General features: G+C 36.5%; 1 protein-coding gene across 47 annotated transcripts in view; it reads right to left on the bottom strand.

Annotated features, from left to right (window-relative positions):
- RBFOX1 (RNA binding fox-1 homolog 1) overlaps positions 1-17,568 on the bottom strand; it is a 2,636,561-nt gene that overhangs the window by 17,155 nt on the left and 2,601,838 nt on the right. For 2 of the 47 annotated variants that reach the window (XM_039490586.1, XM_039490582.1), the window contains one exon: positions 2,592-2,644. The exons of the other annotated variants lie outside the window; for them this stretch is intronic. In XM_039490586.1, the coding sequence (XP_039346520.1) occupies positions 2,592-2,644 (53 nt within the window). The remainder of the gene's footprint in view (positions 1-2,591; positions 2,645-17,568) is intronic. 47 annotated transcript variants of the gene reach the window in all.

Genomic DNA, 17,568 nt, shown 5'->3' with positions numbered 1-17,568 from the left:
CTCTGGCAGGAATGGGGTGGGGAGGAGGCATAGCTCAGTGGTTAAAGCATTGGCCTGCTAAACACAGGGTTGTGAGTTCAATCCTTAAGGAGGCCATTTGGGGATTGGTCCTGCTTTGAGCAGGGGGTTAGACTAGATGATCTACTGAGGTCCCTTCTAACCCTAATAATCTATGATTAAGCAGCATGAAGAGAGGAGTGATCTTCAGTATAGGCAGAGAAATCACCCAAACCCTCCCTTCAATCAGATTAAACTTTAACCATTGTTTTCCTGATTAATTATATTATTATTCACTCACACGCACACATCATTTTCAGGGGGATGAGATAAAGACACACACAAATTCCATATTTTGAACAGTACATTCAATATAACCCAGTCCTACAAACACACATGAGTAATGTCATTAAGTTCAGTTGGACTAATCATGTGTATAAAGTTAATCAGGTTGCAGTTGTTTAACAAGAACAAACAGAAGTACAGGACAGTTTAGAATTTATGTGTCTTAATAAAATAATTTAAAAAATACTTCATTAATTCGCTGAACACTAGATTTACTGATTTGGAAGGTCTGACCTAAATCAAGCACAGGAGGCAAACATTATTTAAAGTGCAGCTTTGCCTATTGTATTTCAATTCTGAGATTTAAAAATCAACAACACTGATGAACTTGTCATGAAAACTAGTGATTTAAATCAACAAGCTTTTAGCAACTTACATTGTAAAACCCGTGAATGTGGACCTGAGTGTGAATTTCTTGCACACCCAAAACTCCTTTGGACTCCAATAAGATTTCTTTGTTCAAGGAATGCAAGATCAGGCCTCTCATTAGCTAGTAAAAGCTCACTCACTCAGATCACATAACAAGAAAAGCATCTACCATCAGCTGTTTACTGATTTATCTATCATTTTAAAAACTGTATCTAACCAAAAACTTATTTCTAAAACCATACACTGCAGGTAAGCTAAGGTGAAACGAAAAGCTTTTGTAAATAGATACAAAGACCCAATTTCTGTCCTCAGTTACACCTGTGCAATACACTGAAGTCACTGGCAGAGACCCATACCATAAGATTCCAAAGCAGTGACATAATGCATGTTTGTACAGTCCTGGACATTTACAATGCCACCAGTCCTGCAGGAAGGAAGGAAGGAAGTCCTTTTATTACAGAAATTCATTCTTATTCCATGGAATTCATCTTCCAGGACAGGAAATTGCCTGCAGGGCCATTGCACTTCTAAATATCCAGGATTTAAGTATATATGTCTTTGAAAACAAAGTTTATTAGAAGAACTTTCTTCTTTACTTAAGAAATGGGCTAGAACTGATAAGCTCATTACAACCTGGAGCAGAGCGGGAGAGAGGAAGGCTAAAGCTGTGCATTTAGATGTAGGTGAATCCTGAACTCAGGTTTTGACCAAGCAAATGCGTTTCTAATATTGTCTTTTCAAATATGATGCAATTTTCAATTTATAAAGTTAAATACACATTGCTACTAATTTGGGATTCTAAACAGTTTGTATTAAAAGAAGAACTTTTCAGATCACCTTTAAGAAACATGTAAATTGCATACAACATTACAAAAGTCAGTATATGCTGATCTTTCTATATATAATTTTCATTGACACAAATTGAAGGTTATTGACGTATTTGAATATAGATCAGTATGTTCTAAAGTGTACAGTCTTCACCTTTCATTTGCTGTTGCTGATATTAATAGGGTATCCTATAAATAAGTGTTTTAATTCCAACATTTTGTTTTTGATTGTGTATCCTTCAATCATTTTGCATGCAGAATTCCCATTAAATCAATAAGATTTTTGCTTAATAATCAATGGCAGAATATGGCCCAATGTTATTACTATTTATTTTGGCTTCTGTGCAGAGCTTCACCTTAGGTAGCAAAATAATTCCATCCTTATATGTATAAAGATTCAGACTGTTCCAACTACATTATGTAACAGAGAGGATTTCCTTTGGTATAATTTGTATGTCTATAAGATTACTTTTTGCAAATATCTTATAAAAACAATGCTTATTCCTCTGTACCCAGGTCCTTATAACACAATGTTATATTAGCAAAGAAACAGAGGGCCTTTGCTTAGGGTGATGCTCTGATGATATACAGATCTTCTCTCTCACTATCCTATCTGCAAATACAGACTTTGATGTGCTTTGGGGTCTGTACTATCTTTGTGGGCACCATTTGCCCCCAAAGAGTCATTCAGAAAACTGGTAAATCCACAGTATTTACAGGTGTCTATGCCTTTAATCCTATCTTTATTTCTGTTTGGGGAATTTTTGGTAACAATTTTGGTCGTACTGTATAGTAAATTTAAGAAGCTTCAATATATTCTTACTTTTCTGGATCACACAATATTGAAACTGGAAATAAAACATCAAAGTCAGCAAAATAACCTAATGTCTTTTATATGGCAAAGCCTAAAGGTTTCAAGCTATACCTTAGTGAAACTATTCCAAAGATTTATATTATGGACTTTACTAAGCTTTCTCTAATGATTAACTGCAGCATGTGAAAAAGGATATTGAGACCTGGATGGATGCATCAAGAAGTATCAATGATTGTTACCTGCAGAGGTGTTACAAGAAATTTCATCTGCTGCAACGAAGACGAATTGATTTCTGCAAGAGAAGATAAAATTCACAATACTGCTTGCTGACTGGGAAATGTGCTAGCTGCCAATTGACTTGATGTTTACAGATGGGGTAGGGTAAGGGTGCTTAATTTTAATGAACGTAGCAAAAAAAAAAGTGTTGACGTATTTCAGTACTATATAGTTTATAAGGATCATGAGGTAGACATGCTGGGATCTTTTAAATGAAATAATGGTGACATCTGAATATGGACTATGTACAAACGCTTGCACTGGAAGCTTTATGTTTAGTGTTACAAATATGTCATGCTAAAATATATGTATAAAGTTTTAAAAAATCAAGCTATATTAATATTAATGTATACACTAAAGGGCATTAAATGCAAAATGTAAAAAATCCTATATTTTACAGAAAAAATGTAATTTACTTAGTAGAACTTAAAGGAGAATATTGAAAGTAAAATATTTTTGGCTTTTAAATGTCTAATATGATGCTGAAACAGAAAATGCATTTTCTGCCATTTCCAAAAGAGAATTTATGACATAGTATATTCTTATATACTGTCATTTGAGCATTGGCATATGTTTGCTGCACAATACTGAATATTATAAATTCAATAAATTATTGATTTGATATAAGCCTTCTCTTGCAAAATTCTTTTTTCTACCAGATGATATATTTAAAAAAAATGAAAAATACACTTTAAAATGTTCAAAATACAGAAAACTACATTCCAGCACAAAACCTGCTCCCTTTACTCATATTATCATCCCACTTGAAGGCTCACAGTCGGCAAGGTGATCTGGATTTGGGCCACTGTATATTCCATGAATGATCTAATTAAGGACTTGCAGTATTATCAAATTGTGCCCTTTTAGTGATGTACATAGCGCTCCCTAACTTCATTTGGAGCTGTGCAAGCATAACCAAGAATCTGATCCCCAATTTTTGCACTTAGATCCTGACTCATTCAAACTCCATGCAGCTCCTGCATCACAAAATCCTGCTCAGTTGCAGAAGCTGGAATATCTCTCAGCTCTTATGCAGAAGTTTACAGCTGAGGAGCTAGATCCAATTTGTATTAACTCTACACTAAGGAATTAATCCTGCAAGGGTCAGCACACTTCCTGTTACGTGCTACATACCCTCAGCTCCTGTGGAAATCTGTGTGTGTTGAGGGGCATGACACCACAGGAGCACGCACGGCACCTGGCAGGAGTGAACCCTAAAAGACCAAAACCTTCTCTCTATTACTAATCCCTAATATATTAAAATTGAAACTCTTGTTTAGAATCCTGTGAACACTGTAATTAAAATGTTCACCTTTTTACAAGGTGCACAGGACCCTATAATTTATATAAACAGTCATACTTTTTAGTTAAAATCAAGTGAAGTATCAGTTTAATATTGGCCATGCCTTCCATTAGGCATATCCTGTACTTTCAGATGGGTGGACTTCATGATAAAATTGCACATTTCCACCTCTGATTTCTATTATCCTGATTGCCTGTATAGGGTAGTAATTTTGTTATTTATTCTTTTATTTACAGTAATTGAAAAATCTAGTGATGTTTATCCCGTATGCTACAATAATGACTTGGCATCTAAACCTAAAAGAGTTAGAAATACTGAATACATAGCTATACTGTGTTTCATATATAATGCAAGTTTTTACCATATCTACTTCCAACATGTCTTATATGGTAATATTGATGCATGCAGAAGGATTTAAATGTCTGCCTAACAAAGATCCCGGCCAAGGTAAAGTAGACTCCATAGCTGCTGGTCCATAAGAACTCTTTTATCTCCTTTCCTATGCAGCCATAAAGTTGTTCCTTATTCTAAAAAATGATATTTTCTTCTAGAAAGCAGCCACATAGTACTGGTTTAAGATTTGGTGGCTGGCTGAGAAAGTCCCTTCCTCAGGAGAGGAATCACAGACTCCATCCAGCTCAACTACTTTTATGTCACTCTGGCTCAAGAGTAAGACATCCTCAGATGACAAAGCACAGAAATATCTGTAGGAATAATATAATGCTTTAGCTGCTTTCTGGAACAACCTAAAAACAATCATTCCTGTTTCTCCCTTTATTTAACCAATTACTACAAATTATGTATTGCTTAAAGTGTCTACAAATTGTACTAATACTTCCCAATTTTTCCCAGCTTTCAAGTATATTTAAAAAAAAAAAAAGGTCTTCAAAGTCCCTGAATGAAACTGTGGCTACAAAGAGTTTAAAACAGAAAGAAAGAAAGAAAAAAAAGAGAGAGAGAGAGAGAGAGAGAGAACCTTTAAATATCTGCCATGTACAGCCCCTGTTACATGCCCACAGTGTTCACTGGAAGGCACAATTTCTCCTTGCACTTTGCTTTTGTATATTTTAGTTTAGAAATCCATAAATCATTTTTCAAACCAAGGTATTGGTCAATGTAAAAACAGTTAATGTGAAAATTAAAGTACTCACATTATTTTCTTTATGGGGAAGTAAATGTAGCCACTAGAGCACTCAACAGCCAAATTCAATTTATTATGAATAATTAGATGTTGTTGCTAATGATTCCAGTCATTTGCCTAGTCATTTGATGATCTTAATGTCTTTTGTAGTCACTGTCTATACTTTTCTAATGGCTTTACTACTTTATATTTCACAAGATACATATACCTAAAAAAAAGAGTTGATAATCAAACTTGGCCCTATAGACATAGCAAGATGTGTCACATGTGCCTTCTGCAGGAAGTCTGCTTATGCGCTATGGGCAAAATTCTGTTCGCCTTACTTATGTGAGCAATCCTACAGATTTCAACCCGACTTCTTACCTGAATAAGGCAAGTAAGATTCAGGCAACAAAGTACACATACACAATATCTATTTAGAGTATAGCAAAATAATTGAAATTAGAGATAGAAAAGGCCTATTAAGCTAATCCATTCCTCTGCAAATGCAGGATTCCTCCCTTTAGTATAATATCCAACTTTACATTATGATTTGGGCTTCCACAACTTCACTTACAAGACTAATCTCAGTCTAATAGTATAGATTTTTAAGTAGTGTAGATTTATAATAAAACATCAGTTTTAACAGCTAAATAAACAAAGTGAACTGGGTTTAAAGAATTCATAGCATGCATATGGTAAGAAATTATGGGACTATAGGATGGAATTTAGTTTTTAAATGTTCACCATGTGACTTTGCACTGCAGTGTACTATATTTTAATTAGAATTGCTCCATACTTCAAAAGCTTTAATTACATGAAATATATTCAATTTGAAAATGACCTTAATATATTGTTAGACAATCCCAGGAATACTAGAATGTGCTCCAAAATTAGAACTTGATTATACAAGAAGTTCTGCTCCATTATTAAGGCCAAATTCTGCCACTGGATGCAAAATTTTCTCCTTAACATTTGTCTACTATCAATTAAAATGGGCTTCTATCTGTATCTTAAAATATTTGTATTTCAAGAGAAACAGAAAATTAATACTGAATTCTTAAAATATCATATTTTATTTAAACAAAATGTAGGAGCCCTAGAAAGGGCTATGGGAGATCAACTAAGACAGAAAGAAAAATTGAAAGAATAACATAAATAATAAAGATATTTTCAAGTAAAGTGGGTAATTTAAATGTTCAGGGCCTGCTTCCTATGTTTGTGTCAGAAAGAGAGAGAGGGAAGCAAAGGTGGCTTTAAGATACTTTTGTGCTCACCATATTTTGGGGCTTTTCATGCCCCAAAGTAAATTAAAGCAGCTTATGCTCTGCTTCTGATAATCCCCTTAAGGCTGCTGGAAAAAGAGCAGCAGCAGGCTGGCCACACTCCTGATATGTACCCTCCACTGAGGGTTGGAAGCAGAGCTCATGTAGAGCTCTTGCATCAGGTCTATACCCACAAGGGTGAACCTCTGAATAATGAGTAGGCTCAGGACTTTTCCTTCCTTGCCTCATTTATGCTGCCAGAGTGATGTAAAGGGGCATTAGTGTAACTGAAAGTCAGGTCAATTGTATCTGGATGCAATAAGAACTGTTCCTGACAATCACGAGAGTCCAAATCTTACTCTCTGCATGAGCACCTGAGATGACACAGAACCACCAATGTGGGTAAGTTGTGGAGAGCCCCTGAAAGGGGGTATCTCCCCTCTGAGTGCCACTAAGGTCTGCTCTGTGAGAGCTTCATCTAAGGGAGAAATAGAGGGGAGAGGTCCTGACTAGCAAATCCACCAGCCAACCCTCACATCTTTGCATGGGGACAGTAGGAGACAGTAAATTGTGGCTGCAATATTTGTCTTAGAATGGCATCAGTGGTGGTCCACAGAATGGGGAGGTGGAAGGATTCCACCTATCCCTCTGCTCAATTTCCATTTTTATTTGGAGAGTTTAATACATGCCCCTCCAATAGATATGTTGGGGCTTACACTGCCTTAGGAATGGTTGTGGGTCATCATTAATAATCTAATGAGTTACATGTAAGGATGAGCCAAACTAGTACCCCAAATCTAACCACCCCAAGAATCCTTTTTTCTTTTGATGAGGTAAGGAGGGAGGAAATACGGGTGCTGGCTAAAAGTGTAAACCCAAAAGTAGGTCTGAAAATCTGAACTTCGTAATTAAAGCCTCTATTTACATTTATTGTAGATTTAGTGCTAAATATCAGAAATGATGACAAACCATTTACCTAATTCACTTCACCAGGTACCTAAAAGTAGCTCAAATCTAAATTTAACCTGACAACTGTTTAAAACATGTAAATTGATGAGCAAAAGGCTACACATCAGAGGGCTCAGTGGTATCTCAGTATATCAAGTGGCACCTTAAGGGGGCCAACCAGTCACAGGCAGGAACTAGCTATACTATATAACAGTTTAATACAAAGTTGAAAGCAGAAGTGAAGAATATATTCCTAATTGAAACTGGACTAAGTTTTTATAAAACATGGTCTTCGGCAAATAATGTTACTATTAAATGTGGATGTTTTCAGGCTTGAAGTATACTTGAGGTTCCTGCATTTCCGAGGCTGGCCAACCAGCCACTGTGCAAGTACTGAAGCATCTTCAGTGGACTATATGCATTTCCTTGCGTATTGTATTTTGAATTGGCTAGTGCAGTTATGGTAAAATTGAAGAGACTAAGTAGCGGATGAGAGGTAAAGCCAATCAATGATAGCACAATGTCATAACCTCTCATATAAATGAAGCATTCTATAGATCTTATTTCTCTCATTCCAGTAGTACTGACACAGGGCTCTCACAATATGTCTACACTGCATCTGGGAACGAGCCTCCCACCCCAAAAAGACAAGACTTCAGCTAGCTCACCTTGAGCTAGAGCTCTACAAACAGCAGTGTGGACATTGCAGCTGTAGCAGAGCCTTGGTCTAGTCTGCAGAGGTCAGACCCAACATGTCAGGTAGGCTTGTGAGCCCGAGCTGCAATGTCCACATCTGAGCTACACCCACCATTTTTGGGCAGCAGAGCTTCAATGGGAAGCAGCTGCCTGCAGGGCAGAGGGCATGCTCTACGTAGATCTAGGGGATACAATCTGGTTCATACATTCTACTTTACAAAACTCACAGATGCTAAAACATCAAACAATATGCATCCTGTTAATATCTGAAACCCAGAAGAGGTGAATGGTGAAAAAGAGAATCATTTTAGAATACTTATTTAAACATCTTAATAAAAATTAATCTCCAAGTTACAAAATGGATAAAACACCTGCTTCTGATTTTCTCATTTTCAGTTTTTTCCTATGTTTTTCTATCTCATTGTGACTTTTTCCTCCCTCCATTGGACCTTTTTCAGGAAGCTAGCTGGGATTTTACATACAAATTTCTTTTCTTTGTGCTAACTATTGACATTGATTGCTCATCAACGATGGTGCCCCAACGACCAATGCAGTTATGAGAGTGATGATGATGATGATGATGATGATGGACATGATATGGGTGTGTGTACTCAGACTAAACTTCCCGGTGGAGCCTATGGGCAACTATGATTTGTTCACATCAATTAGATCTCAAAGAATATGCTACAGAAATTCCTATTCCACAGCCCGACTATGTTAAGTTGATTAAGATGATTGAGACGTTCCATAGACATATTTTCCTCAGACTACGCTCCTCAAAAAGATGAGATATACCCATTTTCAATATTAATTAGCCCTCCACACTGCCTAGTTAGTAAGTTGGTAAGTATCTTGAAATTATATTTACAAAATATATTCATATTTGTTTACAGCACATAGTGCTAAATTCAGAAGTTACATGTATGTTAATACTGTATATACTCTATGCATCTGAAGAAGTGAACTGTAGCCCACGAAAGCTTATGCTGAAATAAATTTGTTAGTCTCTAAGATGCAACAAGTACCCCGGTTCTTTTTACGGATACAGACTAACACGGCTACTACTCTGAAACCTGTATATATAGTGGTTTTTTAAAAATATGATATTTAGTAGAGCCAGGTCAACCATTTGTAATTAATAAATTATTTGATTTTTTGCCTCTCTTTCTACTCACAAATTGTCTATGACCATGCTGCAATTTTCATAAATGTGTAAATATGTTTTTGTCTTCATTTTTTTTCTTTTTTGAGTGTGCAATAACTGAGATTCAAATGGTGTTGATTAGCTTTGAGTGGTCATGTATTCCACATGGTATTTTTCTGTTCTTTGCATAAAAATGAAGTTAGCTATTAGAATCAGATTTCCAGTGCAAGTACACTTATGAATTTAAAATCTGTTTTCTGCCAATTTTACCAATGTACTCTTAAAATTCTCTCACCTCTAAAACATTCATGCCAGGAATCTTGTTCACTAGACATTTCACAGACTGCAAACATCAAAGGGTGTGAGCATAGCCACATAAATTCCATTCTGATTTTTTTTATACAATCCTGGAGTTTTAGAATCCCACAATGTGCTGCAGGAAGGGAGTGTCCCTTCATTTAAAAATGTGAATGAAGGTTTGTGGAAACATTTTTACACCATTCACCATGCTCTGCTGCTTAGTTACATGTAATTATGCACAAGTACAACTTCTGCATATCTCCCAAATCAAGTGGCAGATTAAGGTGAAATGGGGTTCAGACAGCAGAAGATTACTGCCGAGTAGGTGACGATGTAGGGCAAAGCTAACTGCTGCCAGCTGGCCCTTTGTTGGTGTACACAGCACTTGGGCTCCTTTTAGGAGGAAGACTGAGGGCTCAGAAGTGACAGGCAACAGCTCATTTGGGGAAAGGAAGAGATCTGCATAGAAGGCACTGTCTGGGATGCAGGAGGCTAACAGGTTGGGAGCAAGAATCTCAGGTACCTTCATGATTTGGTGGATCGAGGTGCCATTTGGCCTTAACCCACCCCATTTTCAGGCTAGATTGTGCCTGTGCATCTGCCCTGTGTAAACATTGGATGTAGCTTTACCACCCCACGGAAAGAATTCTATTTCAGGCACCTTTCCTTGTCTGTTCTCCCTTTCCTTCTTTAAGAGCGGTAATTTGCTACCGGCCCTTCCTAATAGTAGATTACTACCCCCATGACAGTTCAGCTGCACAAGTCTTTGCCCACTCCCTGCCCATCTCTCTGTTGGGGGGTTATGTGTGAGCAATCCCTCTCTCTCTCTCCAAGTCTGTAGCAGAGAGGCAAGTAGGGCACATACAACCCTGCTTAAAACCCTGCGTGGCCACGAAGGGTTGTTTGTGCCCTACCTTCTCTTATATGCCTAGGCTAGGCCACAATTTGGCCCTTGATGTTACTTTGTAGGGGTTGTAATGTAATCTGTTAGATGTAGCATGTAGCATTACATTAAAAAGAAATCTTTAACAGAAAAAAATTAACCCAACACTCCTAGAACCTTACAATCCCTCCTGTTCTACCAGTTTGGTGAGAGACAGAAGCCTCTGTAGAAGACAGGAAGGGTTTAAAGGCTTCAAGGACTGTGGGTATGCACACACAAAATTACAATAGCCCTATGAAATACAAAGCATAAAAGAAAAATGTATAAACATAAACCCTTAGAACTATCTAACAAATGGGGCTCAAACTCACAGGAGCTCTTGAACTTTAGTCACTGACTTTATAAACTATACCCGAATCACTTTCCTAGCCACCTCTGAATGTAACATGGCAACTGTGGGAAACAGTGCATAGCAACAATACGTAGCAGATTAGAACTGAAACAAATACAGTATTGAGCAGAAATTACAGTGGGAAGTATTAGCCTATCTGCCATTAGCAGCCCTTCTCTGGTAAAAAGCAACAAGGGATTTACTAACACAAAAGGTCAGTATTTAGATTTTATGGACCAATTTCTCAGCTGTTGTAAATTGATGCAGCTCCTTTGAAGCTAATGATTTTAATGGAATGGTGCCAATTTACTCCAGCTGAGGATATGGTCCTCCGTAGCAGTGGCAATGACAGCCTGTAAGTGTTATCTGAGATTTATATATTTCTAAATGAAATTATTTTAAATACTATAGGTTTTCACATGCTAAAACTTTCAGGGTTGTGTTTGTTTGTTTGTTAGGGAGAATTCCAACCAGACTGATGGTTGGCTGGTTGGCAGGCTGGCTGAATAGTGTTCTTAACAACAATTTACAGAGAAAGGTTTCCGAATCTCTTTCTAAAATCCTTTTATGAAGAATTCCTCCCTCTTCCTTCTCCTGAATTCCTGAATTTCAGTATCAAGGCTATTAAAGCACTGCAACATGTTGACATTTAGTTTAATATGTGTTGTAAGAACACTGACTTTGCTATTATCTTGTTTTATATTTCCAGTAACTGTAAGATCAAAGTCCATTATCATACTTGTAGCATTTAAATCACAATACATGGAGACAACTTAACAACTTTACAGTTATACCCAGAAATCAAATGAAGTCAAAGTAAATTATAAACAAAACAGATCATTTCCTGGCTTGTATTTATCCAGCGGTATCCAGCTTCAACAAAACTGCCAAAAAAGTTGGTTGAATTGAATTACACTGGGAAAATCTTTACTATCATACTAATCTTGTTTGTACCAGACAATTTTTACCCAAGCAGTTCACTGTCAAACCTGACTGACAAATGTGACTAAGATGGGGTAGGGGGACATAGGAAGTGACTGTTTTTGTTTCACAAATATTCAGATGTGAAATCCAGGTGCAGAACATCATGGATCTCCCACTTTTAGTCTGGAAGTAAAGGAATGTCACCTAAATTTACTGCCATTCTTCCCCTCGTGGGGGATGTCCTTTTGTAGATTTTGAAGTGAGGATAGAAGAGGTGGAGGCCCTGTATATGGAATTCTCCACCAAAATTCAATACTGTAATAATGTAGTATGTGGGGAGTATTGCCTCATGTTGAAAGAAGAGCCCCTCTTCTTGCCAAGTGAAGCAATCAAATTAATGCCTCTGTATTACTTCTGTCTATGTCCCCTCAGTGGCTGCTACTGAACGGCTGCAGGGGGATCTAGTCAACAGCATTATGGTTCCAGCAGGAGCCAAGCACCAGGGAGAATAGAGGAGACCCAGTGGAGTCAAGAGATGTCCCTTCAGGTGGTTCCTGTCACACAATTTTGTGAATGTGAACCAGGCAGGAGTGCTTCAATTTCAGCCTGAACAGTAGCGGTGTTTGTCCCGTGGGAGTGGGCAAGGTCACACTGTGTAGAGCCCAGCATTTTGAGCCCTGGGCAGCACTGAGCAGATGGAGCAGCTGACTCCCAGGCAGCCCCTTGCTGCCTCACAGGTTCCTGTAATTGCATGGGTTGCAGGTACCTAATGCCACCACTGGTCCAGAAAGGAGAAATTTTCACTTTCAACAAAAATTTGTGGCAAGAGGGGGGAAAATTCTCTTTTACAAAGTTGCTGAAATGTGAATTCTCAAAAGTGGTGAGAATATGGTGCAGCAGTATGGGAAACTGGCCATCCCAATTTAAATTTCAAAGATTTTGTCAGAATTTGCTTAAATTAACAACTGCTGAAATTTCTATAACTATTCTCTCACCAAAGTTTCTGTAAACATGCTTTAATTTTTTGACACTTACACATTTTTGACCCACAGTCAAAGTAATATTAAGTAATATTTTATTTAATATTTCAGTGGGATTTCTGTGCATGTGCAGAACTGTATCCAAAATTATGTCAATGGCAGATATTTGTATTAAAGGACTAAGGAGTAGTGCTTTAAGAATAAACACCAACAACTTGGTCTGTCTTCAACAGGAGCAGGCTTATACACTGGTCTTTTTGATAAGAGCAGGATTATATCCTAATTATTTTGGCATTTTGACTATGGGAAATATTTTCAAACTTGGGTGCTTAAAATAAGGCACCTCAATCCATATGTGAACAACTAAATGAGTGATCTGATTTTCAGAAGTGCTGAGCATCTGCAACTCCCACTGAAGTCAATAGGAGTTGTGGCTGCTCAGCATCTTTGAACATCAGGCCACTTAGGTATCTAAATTTAAGCATCCACATTTGAAAATGCTGAGCCTGATTCTCTTTACACCAAGGCTATTTTATATTGGCTTATCAGCGTAAAGGGGCCTTAATGTGAGTATATATTTGCATCTATTTTAAGGACTCTTTGGAGCATTTGGAGCACTGTTAGAACAGTGTAAAGTGGCCTTAGTGTAAATGAGAACCAGACCCTTGGTCTATTCAGCACTTTGTGAACATCTTCATGTAAAATATAGAATAAAATTGATTTTTGAAATTTGTAATGGATTTTATGTCATCTTTATATATGTGATAATAATTCACTGATATTTCATATTAATTCTTTAGTGCAATATCACTATCCCTCAATAATATCATGAAGTGCCCTTATTTACCCACTGATTCATATATAATATGGTTTTACCAGTCTTCTTTAGTACAGAGGTAAGTGATATCAAATTCTTTAACACTTGTTAATAAGTATTAAGCCTACCTTTCAAATTATTTTATCTTCTGACTCGTATGATAACATACTTTTACTTTCTATTTTATGATGTTATCTTTGTTCACACCATAATAGCCATCAGGCTGACTTATCACTTTACATTACAGTCGGAGGAGATAAATTAATGGTCAAAATATTGTATATTAAATCCTTTGTCAGGGTCAACTCAACCCCTCATCCAAGACAGATAAAATGTATATCATGAAGGTCTACAGGTTGATGGGCCTTTGCATGAGACTTTTAAAATAAAGGTCCTGTGACGTTCTGCATGTATGTGAAAGATCCCATGACACTCTTCATAAAAGCAAGGGTTTTCCTTGGCATCCTTTGCTAAACTGTTCAGTAGTTGGATTCTCTGCCTTTTTACCAAAACTACATCCTACAGCTGAGAGCATTTCAGTTATGTGAAGAGATTTATCTGTGAATATACAGGTAATAGAGTTATTTGGGATCCTTTGAGATGAAAGGGGCTACCACAGATAAATTTAAGATTGTTAATTATGACTTTCTTAAGTTCACTTTCTCTACGTAATATCATTTTAAGTATGCTCGTTTAGTATGTTTTCACCTCCCCACAAATTGCTCTGGATTGCCATTGATTTCCACCCTATACTGTGCTCATAGCTCCTCATTCCATTATTCTCTCTCCCCATTATATAATATACTAAATTCCTTCCCAGCCTTTTTACAACTGTCAGAGTTGGGGCACTTAGGTTCACAATACTTGCATAGCATGTTTTAATCTACTTTTTTGTGGTCTATCAAGTCAATGATCTGAAAATTAAAAACTATAATTAGGCCTTGACATGACCAAAGGCGCTGTTATGGTCCAGCATGTCAGTGGCACAAGCAGTGACCAAATAACAGTTTTGGTCTGTTGGGTTGGGAATCTATGTTTTATAACTCCCTGGTTACCCAGTCTGGTGAATATTACACATCTAAAAACCAAAATTACATATTCCACCAACATTCTGCAACAATTCAGAGGAAGACATTATAAAGTATTTGGTAAATATGTAACTTTCTTAAAATATAAATTTTAGTACTTTTTTCTCTTTGTTGAAAATGAGGGGGGGACACTAAAATGTACCTAGGGAATATATTCATTATCACATCTATGTGCCACTAAGTGTCTATCTTTAAATAACTGAAGCAAGACCACTCAAAAGTTACAACTCAAAATATTTTCTGATGTAGGCCAAGATTTTTAAAATCCATATCGGGCACCTAAATAGGTGGCCTGATTTCCAGATGTGTCAAGCACCTGGCAGCTCTCACTGAAATCAGTAGAACCTACTGGGTGCTCAGCACCTTTACAAATCAGGTGCCCAAATATGGACCTAGGCACGCAACTTAAGGTAACCACGTATGGAAATATTGGCTGTCATTTTCCTCTACCTTCTCTCTCAATTTTTATTTCTTCTCTTCCTTTCCCCGCAAGCTAAGTGCCAGGCTATATTTTAAATCTTAATCCAGGATTGTCCTTACTTTTTGGGACTCTGAAGAATAGCTCTTTTTTTCAAAGATGGCAAAGCATGGGATTAGTAGACAATACAGATGATGCAACCTCTGAAGTGAGAATATAGCTGTAAAAGGTGAACACCACTGCTTCAGGTAAAGGGGACCTGAATCAGCACTACATTATTCCTGCTTTGCACGAGTGTAACTCCACTGATTTCAGTATGCCTCATGTAAAACTTGAGCAACGTAGTTGTAAATCAGTATTAGCTCTGTAAAATGTAGTTCTACTAGTTATCTCCAGTCTGTATGAAATTTAATTGTTTTCCCTTGTGGTTTACATGGGAAAGGGGTAGCTGCTAAATGAGAATGGCTTCTAAATGAAGATATACAATATTATTTATCTATTTGGGGAAAGCTGCAAAATTTAATGATTGCACACTGTTCCAATTATTACAGAATAATTTTGCAATTCATTAATGTTGTCTTACTTCTGTAACCTCCTATCATTTGTTCTGCAGATAACTCCCTAGATTTAATTTCTCTCTCTCTCCATGTTTATATTTTTAGCTCTATCCCTTTAATCTTTTCTTTCAACTAAATCCTGTTTTTTTCCCTTGTGCTCATTGTCCACATTCCTCCCAATTCCTTTACCAAACTGTTCTGTAACAGCTACATTTTCACATCTAAGCCAAGGGTGCCCAAGGTATAATCTGAGTGCCAAATGTGGAATATGTAGTTATAGCTGTAAAAATACAAACCTAGGAGTCTAATGTGTAAAAGTCCAAGTCTGGTTTTGCTCTCTAGCGGCAATATGAACGACTTGATTTTTGTTTACGTTGCTAGGAAAGTAAGCGAGCCAACCAGATTTAGCTACCACAGATGGGTAACAGAATAAGTAAGGGCCCAGTCCAACTCCCACTGTATTAGGCCCTAAATGTTTCAAAAGTGCTTTGAAGATGACAAGCACTGCATAAGTGTTATATATCATTATGACTATACTATGTTATGCAAACTTGAATGCAGTCTTTGGATTCCTGTCAAGCTGCCCATATATCTCAACTGAATCTTAAAGTGTGAGCACATTCGTACAGATGCTCAAACTACTTTAATCAGCATAGGATAACTGATCCTCACCTACCATTTCCTGGGATCCTTCTAATTATCACATATATTTGCTTAGTGAACATGTATAGATGGGCAAACTTCGAAAAATGGTTTGGAGATTCCACTTGAGACTAGAGGGATAAGTGAAATTCATGCTATGTCTTGGGTTTGTTTGGGCTTTTTAACTCATTTGTCCAACCTTATTAATTTTTACATAGAATATTAATCCATAGAAAGTGTTTCTCCTACATCTGATGAAAAAGTGTGCCTATTAAATATATTGACTACACCTATTTAAAATATCAATCTACCTATAAAATTCTTTAATGGTAAATTAAACTTTGGCTCAATGTACTATTATATTTTATATGCCATTAAATCCGGAAGTTTTATTATATATCAATTGGTGAGATTCCCAATAAAAAGGAACATTATTTTAATGAAATTATTACAGTGTCTTTCTTCATTATTTATTTACAAATGTAAAGATATTTAAAGCCTAAAATATTTAACAATTTGCCTAAATCTACCTAAGACAACCAACTGCATTTTTTTGATTTTTTGAGCCTTTGATAACATGTCTTCAGTTAACTTTATATGTCTAAGTATTTTATTATTGGGATTATTGATTACAAATATCAAGTACTATTGTCAACTCCTTAATCAAAGAGAACAGCTGGATAGCGTTATTAACTTCTGTGTCTATATATGTTACCAGTTTGACAAAAATAAATAAATTAGTCATTCTAAAGATAAAAAAGATTGGAATAACTGGGATTTTGCACTGAAGTGATAAGTATCTTAAAATACAACCTCTGTATGATAAGTTTCCTGTTTCCAGGTATTATACAAAATTCTGTATGTGTCCAAAGAACATATACCACAAAACCAAACAAACAAAAAGGTCCTTTTTTACACTACAAAGTGCATTGTGTGTGTAAAATGTTTTATTATATACCTTACTATCATCTCTTATTTTTTCAAATTGTACAACACATAGAAAGAAAATCCAGTTTCCAGTGTCTATGGGTCTGATCCAAACCCCAACTAAGTCAATAGGAGTCCTTCCACTTACTTGAGTGAGATTTCAGTTAGACAATATATAAATACTTTGAAGTCTCAGAGCAAACTACCTCATTACATGTGTGTGTGTGGGTTGGGGGGTGAGGATGAAGTGTGTGTATATATGAATTCCCAGATACACATAAACACACACATAATTATCATTAAATAAGTATTATATTGTTAGCAAGCAGTACAAGTGAAAAATAATTTTGCCTTCCAGACAAGGCTTAACTTGTTTAAAAGCTTCCATATACCACCGTATATATTTAAACACATATTTGCTGTTAAAGTTAATATGCAAGAAAGGAACATTTTTCTTATTCTGATCAGAGATGCAACAATCAAGTCATAAAACACATAACCAATAGCCAATCAATGTGAATAAATCTGCCCTTAGGC

This window comes from Mauremys reevesii, linkage group 10 (genome assembly GCF_016161935.1).
Source record: "Mauremys reevesii isolate NIE-2019 linkage group 10, ASM1616193v1, whole genome shotgun sequence".
NCBI classification, from domain to species: domain Eukaryota; kingdom Metazoa; phylum Chordata; order Testudines; family Geoemydidae; genus Mauremys; species Mauremys reevesii.
The sequence above is the reverse complement of the archived record's forward strand: the minus strand, read 5'-3'. Positions and strand labels throughout refer to the sequence as shown.